The sequence below is a fragment of the Pristiophorus japonicus genome, chromosome 1 (genome assembly GCF_044704955.1).
Source record: "Pristiophorus japonicus isolate sPriJap1 chromosome 1, sPriJap1.hap1, whole genome shotgun sequence".
Classification (NCBI taxonomy): Eukaryota; Metazoa; Chordata; class Chondrichthyes; family Pristiophoridae; genus Pristiophorus; species Pristiophorus japonicus.
The window spans coordinates 393,346,815-393,362,162 of record NC_091977.1 but is presented as its reverse complement, the minus strand read 5'-3'; the positions used below and the strand labels follow the sequence as shown (position 1 = coordinate 393,362,162).

General features: G+C 43.5%; 1 protein-coding gene across 1 annotated transcript in view; it reads left to right on the top strand.

Moving 5' to 3' along the window:
* LOC139274607 (extracellular sulfatase Sulf-1-like) overlaps positions 1-15,348 on the top strand; it is a 547,728-nt gene that overhangs the window by 487,440 nt on the left and 44,940 nt on the right. Inside the window, exons 14-19 of the mRNA XM_070891301.1 lie at positions 1,639-1,882; positions 2,066-2,162; positions 2,850-2,944; positions 5,654-5,728; positions 7,287-7,459; positions 14,078-14,220. Coding sequence (XP_070747402.1) covers positions 1,639-1,882; positions 2,066-2,162; positions 2,850-2,944; positions 5,654-5,728; positions 7,287-7,459; positions 14,078-14,220 — 827 coding nt within the window. The remainder of the gene's footprint in view (positions 1-1,638; positions 1,883-2,065; positions 2,163-2,849; positions 2,945-5,653; positions 5,729-7,286; positions 7,460-14,077; positions 14,221-15,348) is intronic.

Sequence of the window (15,348 nt, the reverse complement as noted above, 5' to 3'; positions counted from 1 at the left end):
TGTGGAAGGCCAGCCAGGAGTGCATTGGAATAGTCAAGTCTAGAGGTAACAAAGGCATGGATGAGGGCTTCAGTGGTGGATGAGCTGAGGCAAGGACGGAGACGGGCGATGTTACGGAGGTGGAAATAGGTGGTCTTAATTATGCTGTGAATATGCGGTCTAAAGCTCATTTCAGGGTCAAATATGACACCAAGGTTGTGAACAGTCTGGTTCAGCCTCAGACAGAAGTTGGGGAGAGGGTTGGAGTCAGTGGCTAGGGAACGGAGTTTGTGGCGTGGACCAATGACACTGGCTTTAGTCTTCCCAATATTCAATTGGAGAAAATTTCTGTTCATCCAGAACTGGATGTCGGAGAAGCAGTCTGACAATTTAGAGACCGTGGAGAGGTCGAGAAAAGTAGTAGTGAGGTAGAGCTGGGTGTCATCAGCGTACATGTGGAAACTGATGCTGTGTTTTCAGATTATGTCACCAAGGGGCAACATATAGATGAAAAATAGGACGGGGCCAAGGATAAAACCTTGGGGGACACCAGAGGTAATGATGCGGGGGCAGAAAGAGAAGCATTTAGAAAGAGAACCAGATAGATAAGAATGCAACCAGGCAAGTGCAGTCCCACTCAGCTGGCAGAATGTGTGCATTTTAGTGTTCTTATGATAAAAAGGGAGGAATAAGTCATTTGCTGATATTGCTTCATTATAATACTAATAATGTAGAAGTATGATTTTATTTTCATGGCTTTGGTTGTAATTTTAACAATAGTTAAATAAGGGACATGCAGATTTATTTAAACTCAAGAAATTCTAGGAATGATGCGTTGTACCTTGTAATATCTCAATGCTGCAGAATTTCCACAGTGAATTGTTGCAGAGAGAATGGTAATAGATAATTATTGCATAATATAAAAGTGGTTTTAAGCACAGTGATGTGCATGCCAGACTCTCTACTGGCCAAAAAAAAATATTACTTTCACTGCTTTTCTGCAAGAAATGGTGCCCTGTTCATCTATTGCTGATCAGTAAGTCTGCAATTACAGTAAATCCTCTGGCCATACCCAAGCTCATAGCGCCGTGTACTGACTATTGACGGATGTCCCAGGCAATAGCCCTTCCAAAAGTGCATTGGGCTCCCAGCAGAGGATCATAAATACAAATTCAGCTTCAGCTATCATTTTAACTCTGCCACAATTACTAGCAAGAAAAAGCCATGTGCTGTGAGTGAACTCATCAGTATCCATGTCTGTGGAGCGATTTGTCACCCACACAATCCTGCCCTCTATTTCAGTCAGCAATTGAAAGAGGTGGAAAGAACTAGAGAAGAACATTTTAAGGAATGGTGACCAGGCCATTTCCCAACAGACAGGTAACAGCAGGTTTCTGTAAATGGTAACTCTACTTCAACCTGCTTTTGACATTTTTTCTACATCTGGTACCTGTCCTATGTCTGCTGTCCTAGCCACTCCCCTACCAGCAATTTGAGCAGATGACTAGAGCTCTTCCTCACTGAGCGTAGCCAAGCCAGTGAGGCAGCATAAAAAAATTGTGTTTTCTAAAGAGTTGCCTGTTTTCACAGTTGCATGCTGAGTTTTGTATGTGTAATTAGTGGCAATCTGTATTAAAGTGCACTTTCCCTTCCAAACAGAATTTAAAAATCGTTTCATTCGCACTCGACCAATTCGCTCTGTTTCAGTGGAATTAGAAGGTGAGATTTATGACATTGACCTGGAAATTGAAGAACTCGAGTCCCTGATGCCAAAAAATATTAGCACGGGCTATTACCGAGAGGAAAGCCCAGCTGAAGAGGGAGATGAGGATAATAAAATGATTGCTGAGGACAACAGTAAAGCTGATGGATCAGTGCTAGATTCAGTCAAAGTCACACACAAGTAAGTGGCTTACTCACTGAACAAGCTAGTTTTCCAGTGCAGCACTACCTTGAAGGTATTCATAAGAAGGCCTGAACCTTTTGTGTTTAAGGATTTTAAAGAACACCCAGCTTGACCCATAGATTTTGCTGGACTGTACACTGATATGCTCTTTTATTTTCTTTACTTATTTCTTTCCTGAAGATGTTACATTCTTGCCAATGACACAGTGCATTGTGAGAAAGAGCTGTATCAGTCAGCTAGAGCATGGAAGGACCACAAGAGCTACATAGACAAAGAGGTTAGATAACTTTACTGGAGAGAATTTTTGAGTTGGCGGTCGGCAGATGCTATCAATGACAGGCAAGATTTCTGGTCACTATGATTTCCCATTTCCAGTGGGAAGACAAGAATTGACACTAAATTTCCTGCTCGAGGAATGTCAATGAATCGCTGAATAATTCTGGCAGAAAATGAACAGATGGATGTGTTAGTTCAGAACTAAAGTATAGGCTGGAAGCTTTTTATATTTTTGTAAAATTAATCTTAATCAAAATCAATCCTCTTGGTTAATGTGATGGAGCACAGATAGCGCTCCACTGAGAACAAAGCTCCAGGTATTGTTGGAAGGCATTTTTAGAAAAGAAAATCTCGATTTATTGGCTGGAGTAGTGGGATGGGCAGGCTTAAATTTCCCTTAACACCATTCCAGTATTCACATTAGAAAATGAAGAGCCAGTGGCAATTGCCCATGGATCTGCTCCTGATTAACATCAAATTCCCACATGAGTACTAAGTCATCACTATTTCTGAAGGTACCTGTGGAAATGTAATATATCAGGTGGAAGCTAGATACTGTCATCGGAAGAATCAGACAGTAGAGATACTGTTGACCCGAAAATTACCCCCCATCATAATTAATGAAATAAAGTTATTTCAGCGATTTTGAAGCTAGAAACCATCTCTTTTCTTTGGCTCCCAATTGTAGATTGAAGCACTTCAAGACAAAATAAAGAATCTGAGAGAAGTGAGAGGTCACCTCAAAAGAAAAAAGCCTGAGGAATGTGACTGCAACAAGAAAAGGTCTGTTTCTTTAATGTGCCGCATGAAAGACCACTCCTTTTAATCTTAAGGACAATCTTCCTCTGCTTTACTCCTGGACAACACATAGTACCCAAGTGCAAAACAGAGGAAAAGGCATGGGGACCCACAACACCAAGACTCTGCCCTCTATATGTCTCCTGAGGGGTGAAAATGAGCTCTTGTTCCTGCTGCAAGGGCAAGCACAGAAATGCAAATGAGCTGGGAGAAATATAATAATTCCTGCCTCATTTTTTGCCTCACTGCTGGGCAGGCATTCATTAGGAAGTGCACCCAGAGAAACAGGCCTTAGACCCAGCCTCACTTAGATCTTGAGCCAACAAGGACATGAGGGCCTAAAAAGGTAAGTGCCCTTTTTTTCAGGCTCTGCACTGGAGCTTCAAGGCTGGAGGCTTTCTGGCTGCTGTTTGTGGGCAGCAGCTGAAAGCCCCATGTCCATGGTCATTACCACTGCTGCAAGCCTCTGAAGCCTGCAACAACAGTTAACTTTCCTCCCACACTTCCAAATGCTAGGCCCTACCAGGGGGAAGGCTTGTATTGGGGAAATGCCTAGCCTATTAAAATGACCTGAACCCAGAAATGCATACAGGTCATGTCAGGTAGAGTGTGCTTCAGATGCTTGACAAGCACCCAGACAGAGGAGAGGATACAATCGATTGTGTTCATGGTGCACTTCAATCCACTTTTCTTCATTTGCCTTTATCTAATAAAGGTATGAGTTAAAATCACTGTGAACCTCTGTTTACAAATAGTTTTGTCTAACTTATTTCAAATCACATTGCCCGAAATGGTGGACATGTGGACAACCCACATCCGCTCTCAAAGTATGCCACTCTGAATGAATCGGTATTGGGTATGCGACAGTGACATAAGTAATCTCCACTCTGTTCACAAGGTATAAATGGTTGAGGAAAGCCTTTTAGCCCCTTAGTTCATAATCCAGAAAGAATCCTTCCGCTTCCTCTCTACATCATCTTTAAAAATATAATTTTAAAAAATAATTGCATGGTTTTTGTCATCACTGTGCAATCCAGAAGTCCATTTCATGTGTTGTTCACTTTTTTGTGAAGAATTTCCTGATATCAATCCTAATTTGCCATTTTATTAGTTTGAACCTGTCTTTCATTGTCGTTTTAGCTTGTAAGTAATTTTCTGGCTCTACCTTTTCATATTGTTTACTTACATTTTAGTCACTTATTTTTGAGGCCGAGAAGCTTAAGATTCTCCAGTCTTTCGTCAAACCTCATACCTTATTCCTCTGACCCTGAGGATCAGCCTTGTGGTTCTTGCCTCCAAGGCTTGAATGCCCCATTTGCATCTTGGTGACCAGAACTGATCTCAGTGCACAAGTTGTAGTGTAACCAGAGCACTGTATGCAATTTTAGTATGATTTCCACTGACTTGTAATCTACTGTTTTGGCTATACATTTCAGCATTCTATTTGCTTGACTTATTGTTGCGTTATAGTAGTTGGATCTATTAGCGTTGAGTTAACTAAGACTACTGGATTTCTTTCATCTTCATCCTTAGCTATTTTAGCCCCATTCATGAAGTATATATATTGCCTATTTTTCTTCTTATGTGCAGCACTTAAATTTCATCTTGTTTTGATCTTCCCAGTTACATATTTTTTCCAAGTCCTTTTATATTTTCTGAGAATCAACTACCCACCCAGTTTGGTATCATCAGCAAATGTGAACAATTTGCATTGAGTTTTGTGAGCCAAGTCACTCACTCTATCCTGAAACACCCTGCATAAGATCAGGGAATCACCATGTAGGAAATCATGGGACAAAAATCCTAAATTCTACCACTCCAAGAGGCAGTGTTGACTACCAGTCCAGTTGGCCACAAGTAGTTACACAAGATCGTTGGGGTGATTTTTGTCCCTATTGTCAGATGGGAACCAGGTGATAACAGGCCCCAAATCATGGCGCAGTTACCGTCCATTCCTAGCAACTGTCTATGGAATGTACCAGGAAACAGGCAAGTGGTTCACCCACCGAAACAGGACAGAGCCTACTTGTAAAATGCAAATCGAGGTCCTATGTTGTATTTAGGACCACAATGTAATTTTGGTTTTCCACTGGGTGGGTGGAGCACCTTCTCCATCCAATGGAAATGAGCACTGAGCGGACGAACCAGCAGTGATTATAGGGATCTCTGCAGGCTGCTGAGAATTTTTTTTTTTAAGTTCTGCCAATGGTTTTAATGGGTAGCTAACAGGAGCATGCTCCTCCTGGTGCCATGGCAATCTTCCGTGCGCTGCCAGTTCCTCCGTGGCCCTCTCCTGAGATTGCCTTTCTTCACATCAGGTCCACTGCCCGGCTAAGTTACTTGCTAATTGAAAATTGCCCGCTATGTGTATTTCCTCTAGTACTGCCTCTCTGCAGGGAGGCATATCTCCTGAAGGACATGGCCAAGACTGGGAACTCATGAGGCCCAACCACTGTCTTCCTGCTCCGTGACAAAATGTTTTGGTTCCAAGGGTTTGGAATAAAATATGGAACATGTTTTAAACAGCTGTTAAAACTGAAATGAGTGGATTGTGTCTTCCCTCTACTGAAATCAGAATTGTCCTGGAAGTATTTAACTTGTTTCTCCTCTGAGCTGATCTCACCATAGCATTTTAACTCTTATGAGATACAACAGTCACAAATGGTGACGTTCCTTTACTTCTATTCAATGTAGTTATTTTAGCAGAGATAAAGGAGTGAGAAACCAAGGGAAACTGAAGAACAAGAACAGTCATCTGCACCCCTTCAGGTAGGTGACAGTCTGTTGAAGGGCCAGGACTTTGTGGTGATTCTAATTTTACAAGAGATATTCATATCAGAGGAAATCACCTCTTCTCAATGGAGCATGAAAGATCTTGGCTTGGAACTTTTTCCAACCTTTTAAAAATGAGTTAAATCACATTGTTTTATCAATTTTCCCTATTGCAGTTTCTATTTTTTTTGGAAGTGTCATGGCAGGAGAATGGAACCACTTTTTTTGTAGTCATAGCCAAAGTAATGCTAAGTCTGTAAATGCATTGGGCAGAAATAGATTAAACTTTTTCTCTCCTGCCCTTACCCAAAACACAAAGGAGCACCACCCTCTGCATCAGTGTCTCAACTCCTTTCCAAACATTAGCCTTTTTGTAAGCTTTTCTGAATGCGATACTAGGTTTTGCAAAGTTATGAAAGGTTTTGTGCTAGACTCAGGGCCACTAAGAACATTATTCAGTCTGCTCAAGTTCATTCAAAATAGGGCTCTTAAAGCCATTGAGAAACCACATCACCCTGGATTGGATTTGAATGCAGGTACCGGAGGTGAAAACACACCATCCCAACAGGTTCCCTTTCAGCTTCAATAGCCCCGATTTTAACTCTAGGTGAGAGATCAGTGTAGGGCCGGCAACTCATTAACATGAAGCGTAGGCCATTTTAACTCTTCAGTATCATTAACATATTTCAGGTACGACTTCCACTCAAATCCAGCAAGAGTGATGGGGAGGCCGACGAGTGGGAGCGGGGCAAGAGGCCACCGCCGGGGATCCATGGGAACGCAGGATGGGGAGGCCCAAGGTTTCCTTATGGGGCCCAGAGGAGCACTCCTGCTTTTTCTGGCACACAGGAACCCATAAAAATATTTTCAAGCCTTACGTTCCCGGCGCTCTGCTGGGCCTGCTGCTCCTTTGCGCCCAGTGTCGGATCCACCAATGTTGACCAGCGAGAATGTGGTCAGAAGAGGCCCAGGTAAGTTAGTATAATTAATATCTTTTTGGTTTCCTTGTGGGCCAGGAGGAGCAGGAGTGCTCTTCCCCGCAATTAAATCCTGGACCACTGCCCACTCCAGCTTCCCTCAGCCACTCCTACAGCCTCCCCCAACCCCCCCACCCTCCGGTCGCAATCACCTCCAGACTGCCCCACATCACCACTTAACTTAGTGTTGCGGGGACCTTTCACTCGGAATCCTGGCAGCCATCTCCTGCTGTGAAAAATCCATCTCCCACCCGTCGACCACCTAATTATTCCCACCAGGATCGGGCAGGCGTAACAAGGCCCCGAAGTTAAGATGGCCAGGGCCCTATGCTGCCGCCATCGTGGGTGCTTCCCACTCATCCTGGTTCCCGCACGCTGCACTCACACACCATGTTAAAATCGGGGCTTAAGTATCATGCATATTGTTCAAGAGACCATATACTGATGAGGTGTGAACTGAAGCCATCGCATTGTTAGAGCAACTTAGTGTTATATACGCCACTTGTACTGTTCCATACATGCAGGTCAGATTATCAAATAACCAGTCGGACTATAACTCCATTACTTGATCTTTTCAGGGAAGTGGCTCAGGAGGTGGACAGTAAACTACAACTGTTCAAGGAAAATCGGAGAAAAAAGAAAGATCGTAAAATAAAGAAGCGCCTGAGAAAGGGAGATGGTTGCAGCTTGCCTGGCCTCACCTGCTTCACACACAATAATGAGCACTGGCAGACACCACCTTACTGGAACTGTAAGCAGAGTTTGTTTGCCTATGATATGTTATTAGGCTCTTAAAGGAGAGTGAACTCGGAGGGGCTTCCCATTGCACTGTGTCCGTACATTGATAGCACCGTCCCTCAATGGTCTCTTTGATTTGATTGATGGTCTCTGCCAGTTATTTGCTCTGTTTTAGAAATAGACGACAAAATGTTTAACAGTGCCACAGCCAGTCTTTGAAGGGCCAAACTGCTCTGACACAAGGCTATGGACACTCCAACTGACTATGCCAGTGTGACCATTCCAGTATTTGCTTAAGGAAATGGACAGCATACAGGACTCTTCCATACAGCCTGTAAATGCATTATGTTTAAATAGCATAAATAGGTGTTACACAAAGAGTGGCCACCTCTTCAGTTCTCATGTGGTACCCTCCCCTTCCGTAATTTCTGCAACAGCATTAACCTAAAGTGGTAACTTTACAGTCATCTTTTATACCCAGATATTTTCTTCTCTGCATTAGTTTTAACAAATCTGAAAGCGTGTTTACAAAATCTATGTTTATGGATTCATTAAAATGAATGCAGAGAATATTGGGACTAGTTTTCAAAGTCATTTTAGCACTAGTTTTAACTGATGCTAGTATTGTTTTCATTTCATTTTAGATAGTTGTGGGGAGTAACATTTAAATTTTTGTAAAGCAGTATCTTTGCTCTTGTGGACTCAGACTGTCTGACCCTCACTGAATTACGATTTAATTGCTTGCCACAGCTAACCTTGATTCAACACAAAGGACTGTTGAAATTTGCAGCACAGAAGCTGGCCATTCAGCTCACGATGTCTGTGCCAGCTCTTTGCTGAGCAATCCAAAACTAGTCCCATTGCTTTGCTGTCTCCCTGTAGCCACAATGTCATCGGCTTCAAATGTTTGTCTACTCTTCCCTTAAAGATGCCTCAACAAATTCCTGTAATGCAGCATTTGGTGCTCCAACAACTCTCTAAATAAAGACATTTCTCCTAACCTCTCTCCTCACTCTTAGGGCCCAAATTTGCCCAGGAGTTGCTCCGTTTTTTTGGGAGCAACTTGATTTTTCTGTAGTATCTTAAAAATCCCAATTCTGCACATTTAATTTGCGCCAGTGTAAGTGAGTTAGTTAGAAACATAGAAACATAGAAAATAGGTGCAGGAGTAGGCCATTCGGCCTTTCGAGCCTGCACCGCCATTCAATGAGTTCATAGCTGAACATGCAACCCCATTCCTGCTTTCTCGCCATACCCCTTGATCCCCCTAGTAGTAAGGACTACATCTAACTCCTTTTTTAATATATTTAGTGAATTGGCCTCAACAACTTTCTGTGATAGAGAATTCCACAGGTTCACCACTCTCTGGGTGAAGAAGTTTCTCCTCATCTCGGTCCTAAATGGCTTACCCCTTATCCTTAGACTGTGACCCCTGGTTCTGGACATCCCCAACATTGGGAACATTCTTCCTGCATCTAACCTGTATAAACCCGTCAGAATTTTAAACATTTCTATGAGATCCCCTCTCATTCTTCTGAACTCCAGTGAATACAAGCCCAGTTGATCCAGTCTTTCTTGATATGTCAGTCCCGCCATCCTGGGAATCAGTCTGGTGAACCTTCGCTGCACTCCCTCAATAGCAAGAATGTCCTTCCTCAAGTTAGGAGACCAAAACTGTATACAATACTCCAGGTGTGGCCTCACCAAGATCCTGTACAACTGTAGTAACACCTCTCCTGTACTCAAATCCCCTCGCTATGAAGGCCAACATGCCATTTGCTTTCTTAACCGCCTGCTGTACCTGCATGCCAACCTTCAATGTCTGATGTACCATGACACCCAGGTCTCGTTGCACCTCCCCTTTTCCTAATCTGTCACCATTCAGATAATAGTCTGTCTCTCTGTTTTTACCACCAAAGTGGATAACCTCACATTTATCCACATTATACTTCATCTGCCATGCATTTGCCCACTCACCTAACCTATCCAAGTCACTCTGCAGCCTCATAGCATCCTCCTCGCAGCTCACACTGCCACCCAACTAAGTGTCATCCGCAAATTTGGAGATACTACATTTAATCCCCTCGTCTAAATCATTAATGTACAATGTAAACAGCTGGGGCCCCAGCACAGAACCTTGCGGTACCCCACTAGTCACTGCCTGCCATTCTGAAAAGTACCCATTTACTCCTACTCTTTGCTTCCTGTCTGACAACCAGTTCTCAATCCACGTCAGCACACTACCCCCAATCCCATGTGCTTTAACTTTGCACATTAATCTCTTGTGTGGGACCTTGTCGAAAGCCTTCTGAAAGTCCAAATACACCACATCAACTGGTTCTCCCTTGTCCACTCTAGTGCAAACATCCTCAAAAAATTCCAGAAGATTTGTCAAGCATGATTTCCCTTTCACAAATCCATGCAGACTTGGACCTATCGTGTCACCTCTTTCCAAATGCGCTGCTATGACATCCTTAATAATTGATTCCATCATTTTACCCACTACCGATGTCAGATTTTTTTTTTGTTTCGTTTTTGTTTCAAAAGGGGGCGTTACCAGCCGTTTTCGCCATTTAAGCCAGTTTGGACAGCTAACAGTTGCTCCAAACTAACTTAGACCAGCTTATGTGGCCACATGGCCGCACAGAAAACTCTTGAGGAGAGTTAAGAAATCAGCGCAGGTTAGTACATTCTAAAGCACTAAACAAAGCACAAAAAGCACTCAAAAACAAACAAAACATAGAAGGAAGCGGAGAAGACCTGCACCTAAAGCACCAAGACTTACAAAATTTTAAGGAAAGATTTAAAGAAAATAAAGGAACTCTGCAAACACTCATTCACAGTAGTTTAAACAACACAAGCAGTTACTTACATGTACATGGCTTTTTCATGTCACTCATTATTTTGCACATTGTGCAGGAGACCTGTGAAAATCATTTTTTTTTACGTGTACCAGGATCTCCCTAAAACAAATTAAGCCAAGCGATGTTTCTATTCTCTGCAAGTAATTGGCTCCAAAGGCTGTGCCGAGATACTCCCAAAAGATGTGTAAAATAGAAACAACTTCCCCATATTTTTGCCAGAAACAAGTTAGCACAGCAAGTTTCCATCTGTTCAATAGCTTGCAGGCCGGTGCGGGAAACCATTCGGCCAGGGATAGGGGCGGCGAACATCGGGTCATCCATTTGGCCAGGGATAGGGGCGGCGAGCATCGGGTCCCGCTCACAACCTGCAGGACGCGCTGGAAGGGCGAGGAGCTACTGCGCATTCGCGCAGACTCCACTGCGCATGCGGATAGCTGCCGGCGCTGTAGCTCCGCCCCCCCACTCCACTATATAAGCCGCACCAGGACCCGGGACACACAGCAGAGCAGCCAGAATCGTGAGTACGTTTTTTGGTGCCGTTTTGAGCGCACAAAGTGGGCACATCTCGGGTGAGTGTGCCGGAAAAAGGAGTTGGGGAAATTTGGGCCCATGGTAACAATTTGTTCATGGACTCTCATCTCTGACTCCCCAATCAGAGGAAATAACCTTTCCCTTTTCATTCTATGAAAACCGTCTATCATTTTAAAAAACCTCTATTAAATCTCCTTGGTCTTCTCTGCTCCAGTAAACCCAGTATTCCAAGCCTTTCTTAAGACTATCTTAAAATTAGAGCTAGGCCATTTGGGAGTGAAATTAAGAAGTACGTTTTCAAACAAAGAGTAGTGGAAATCTGGAACTCAATCCTCTAAAAAGGTTGTGGATGCTCGTTCAATTGAAGATCGATATAGTTTTGTTAGGTAAGGATATCAAGAGGTATATGCTACAAAGGTTGTTGAGATATAGATCAGCCATGATCTAACTGAATGGTGGAACAGACACAAGAGGCCAAATGGCCTCCTGCTTATTCAATGTTCCTGCTAAGCTGTGCGAACGCGCAGCTGCGTGACCGCGTGGAGGTCTGGAAGTCCTGCGCAGGCTGCTCACAGACTTTTCAATGTAAATGACCGCGCGTGTGCGAGAAATTGAATGGGCTGCGTAGCAAGTTAAAGGGCTCATGCACCAAAACAAATCATAGAGAAATGTAGAAACATAGAAAATAGGTGCAGTAGCAGGCCGTTCGGCCCCTCGAGTCTGCACCGCCATTCAATATGATCGTGGCTGATCATTCAACCTCAGTACCCCACCCCAGCCTTCTCTCCATACCCCCTGATCCCTTTAGCAGTAAGGGCCACATCTAACTCCGTTTTGAATATGTCCAATGAACTGGCCTCAACAACTTTCTGTGGCAGATAATTCCACAGGTTCACAACTCTCTGGGTCAAAAAGTTTCTCCTCATCTCGGTCCTATATGGCTTACCCCTTATCTTTAGACGGTATCCCTTGGTTCTGGACTTCCCCAACATTGGGAACATTCTTCCTGCATCTAACCTATCCAGTCCCATCAGAATTTTATATGTTTCTATGAGATCCCCTCTCATTCTTCTAAATTCCAGTGAGTAAAAGCCTAGCCAATCCAGTCTTTCCTCAAAGGTCAGTCCTGCCATCCCAGGAATCAGTCTGGTGAACCTTCGCTGCGCTCCCTCAATAGCAAACACGTCCTTCCTCAGATTAGGAGACCAAAACTGCACACAATACTCAAGGTGTAGTCGCACCAAGGCCCTGTACAACTGCAGCAAGACCTCCCTGCTCCTATACTGAAATTCCCTCGCTATGAAGGCCAACATGCCATTTGCTTTCTTTATTGCCTGCATGCCTACCTTCAATGACTGATGTACCATAACACCCAGGTCTCGTTGCATCTTCCCTTTTACTAATCTATCACCATTCAGATAATAATCTGTCTTCCTGTTTTTGCCACCAAAGTGGATAACCTTATATTTATCCACATTATACTGCATCTGCCATGCATTTGCCCATTCACCTAACCTGTCCAAGTCCCCCTGCTGCCTCTTAACAGCCTCCTTGCAGCTCGCACTGCCACCCAGCTTAGTGTCATCTGCAAACTTGGAGATATTACATTCAATTCCTTTGTCTAAATCATTAATATATATTGTAAATAGCTGGGGTCCCAGCACTGAACCCTGCGGCACCCCACTAGTCACTGCCTGCCATTCTGAAAAGGACCGCTTTTTTTCCCACTCTTTGCTTCCTGTCTGCCAACCATTTCTCTATCCACATCAATACATTACCCCCAATACCATGTGCCTTAATTTTGCACACTAATCTCTTGTGTGGGACCTTGCCAAAAGCCTTTTGAAAATCCAAATACACCACATCTACTGGTTCTCCCTTATCCACTCTACGAGTTACATCCTCAAAAAACCCCAGAAGATTTGTCAAGCATGATTTCCCTTTCATAGATCCATGCTGACTTGGACCGATCCTGTCACTGCTTTCCAAATGCACTGCTATTACATCTTTAATAATTGACTGCAGCATTTTCCCCACCACCGATGTCAGGCTAACCGGTCTATAATTCCCTGTTTTCTCTCTCCCTACTTTTTAAAAAAGTGGGGTTACATTAGCTACCCTCCAATCCATAGGAACTGATCCAGAGTCCATGGAATGTTGGAAAATGAGCACCAATGCATCTACTATTTCTAGGGCCACTTCCTTAAGTTCTCTGGGATGCAGACTATCAGACCCTGGGGATTTATCGACCTTCAGTCCCTTCAATTTCGCTAACACCATTTCCTGACTAATAAGGATTTCCTTCAGTTCCCCCTTCTCGCTAGACCCTCGGTCCTCTAGTATTGTTCCTGTTTCTATGTTCCTTTCAATGAACTCAATATTGGCCAGGAGTTGCTCCATTTTATTTTTGGAGCAACTTGATTTTTCTGGGGTATCTTAAAAATCCACATTTTGCACATTCAATTTGCGCCAGTGCAAGTGAGTTAGTTAGGATTTTTTTTAGTTTAGTTTTTTTTTCAAAAGGGGGCGTAACCAGCCACCTACGCCTGTTTTGGCCATTTAGGCCACTTTGGACAGCTAATAGTTGCTCCAAACTAACTTGTGGCCACACAAAAAACCCTTGCGGAGGTAGGGCACGGCATCTTGGGTGTTTGTAAATAAGCAAAAATTGGTTTTGCAAACACTTCTTCATGAAGGCAAGGCCCTTTCAATTCAATTAAATAGACCTATATTAATCGCAGTTGTTCATAAATGTTTGATTCCTAGTGATTGGACTTAGTGACTCCTTTGAGTAAGCCCTGATCACTTAAGTCAATTTCATCGGTAAGTTATGATGTAATTTAAAAAAAATTAATACATGGACAAAATTAAATGGACCTATGTTAATCGCAATTGTTCACAAATGTTTGATTTAAAAAAATGTCCTAATGGCAAGATTCCATGGCTGTGAACTTGCAGTACATCTGCGCAGCAGGAAATTTTTATTCTGGAACTTATTGGGGATAGCGTTTAACTTCGGTAGGGGCGTAAAAAGGTGGTAGTGGATCGAGCGCCCATTATACACTCTGCCCTCAATGGAAAGGAACATCGTGTGGGGGTATAATGGGCAGCAAATCCGCAACTGTCTATTTTGTGCCTCCACCGAAGAGTGGATTTTACCCCGCATGGTTACATTCGGAAATACTGTGTTCGTGTTTAGACATTAACGTGACAAAGGTTTTTCCCTTTCATTACAGTAGGATCCTTCTGTGCTTGTACAAGTTCTAATAATAACACTTATTGGTGTTTGCGAACCATCAATGAGACTCACAACATCCTCTTCTGTGAATTTGCCACGGGTTTCCTTGAGTATTTTGACATGAACAGTGATCCATATCAAGTAAGGAGATTTTTTTTTGTCCAGTGAACTAAAAAATTGTATTAATCACAAGACAAAAATATAGGTACAGATGAGGAAGCCCATTCATCTATTTAAAAACCTAGTGAGCAAATCCTGCCCAGAAGTGAGGTGGGGCAGGATTTACACCCAACATGACGTCTTGGCACGGACCCTGCCTTAAATTGTAGGTCAAATGTTTAATATTCCAAAGATTTGCAGACTATGTAAATCCAGCCTGCAACATCTCAAACGTTGGAGGGGGAAACGGCAGAAAACTCTAGCACCAGCAGGAGTAAGTCCCCAAATGAACTGGATGGGATGGAGTGGAAAATAACTGGAGGGGAGGTAGATATAGAACCTGCTGCTGCTTAAAAGGATAATGGCAGCATTGGAGGAAGCGGTAAACCTGGGAGAGAAGGATGTCAGCAAAAGCCAAAAGAAGAGCAATAAGCATTAGGGACTCAGAAATACTGAACAGGAGGAATGGGCTGTTGGAGGTCAGGGGCCACAAGCCCATTGAAAAATGTGTGAGACACTTTGTGGCAGGAGGTGACTATGGCAGTGTGTTCCACCCACTTGAACCCCAGGACTACTTTGCAGTGAAGGAAGAAGTTTAATAACTTCAACAGAGCAGACAAGGTAAGCTACTGACTCCCCCAAACCCTTCCTTGCAGTCTCTGGCACTCCTTCATTCGTTACCCTCAGAGTGCCAGAGGAGTAAGAGGTGAAAATAAGCACTGACAGTGAAGAAGGGAGGTCTGCTCTGAAAAGAATGATGCTGGATGGAGCTTGGGACAGATGGCAGGGGTCACACCAGATTCTAATGCCATCCTCAGTGCCAATATCTGAGAAGGATTCAGCATAATGCAACACTACCTGGAACGAATGTCAACACCAACAACAACTGCATCCCCCGCCACCCCCCCCCCTCCCCGCCCCGCCCCAACAGAGAGGTTTCCACAAGTCCAATGTAGATGTTATGACCAGTGACCTTCAAGCCTTGGGGAAGTGTTGGAGGGAATGATGCCAATAGGCTTCCAAGATATTCAAGGCACCACCTCTCAGAATCTGCAGGATGTAATAGATATCATCAACTCTGTCCTCCCACTGGCACTCAGATACAGCAGA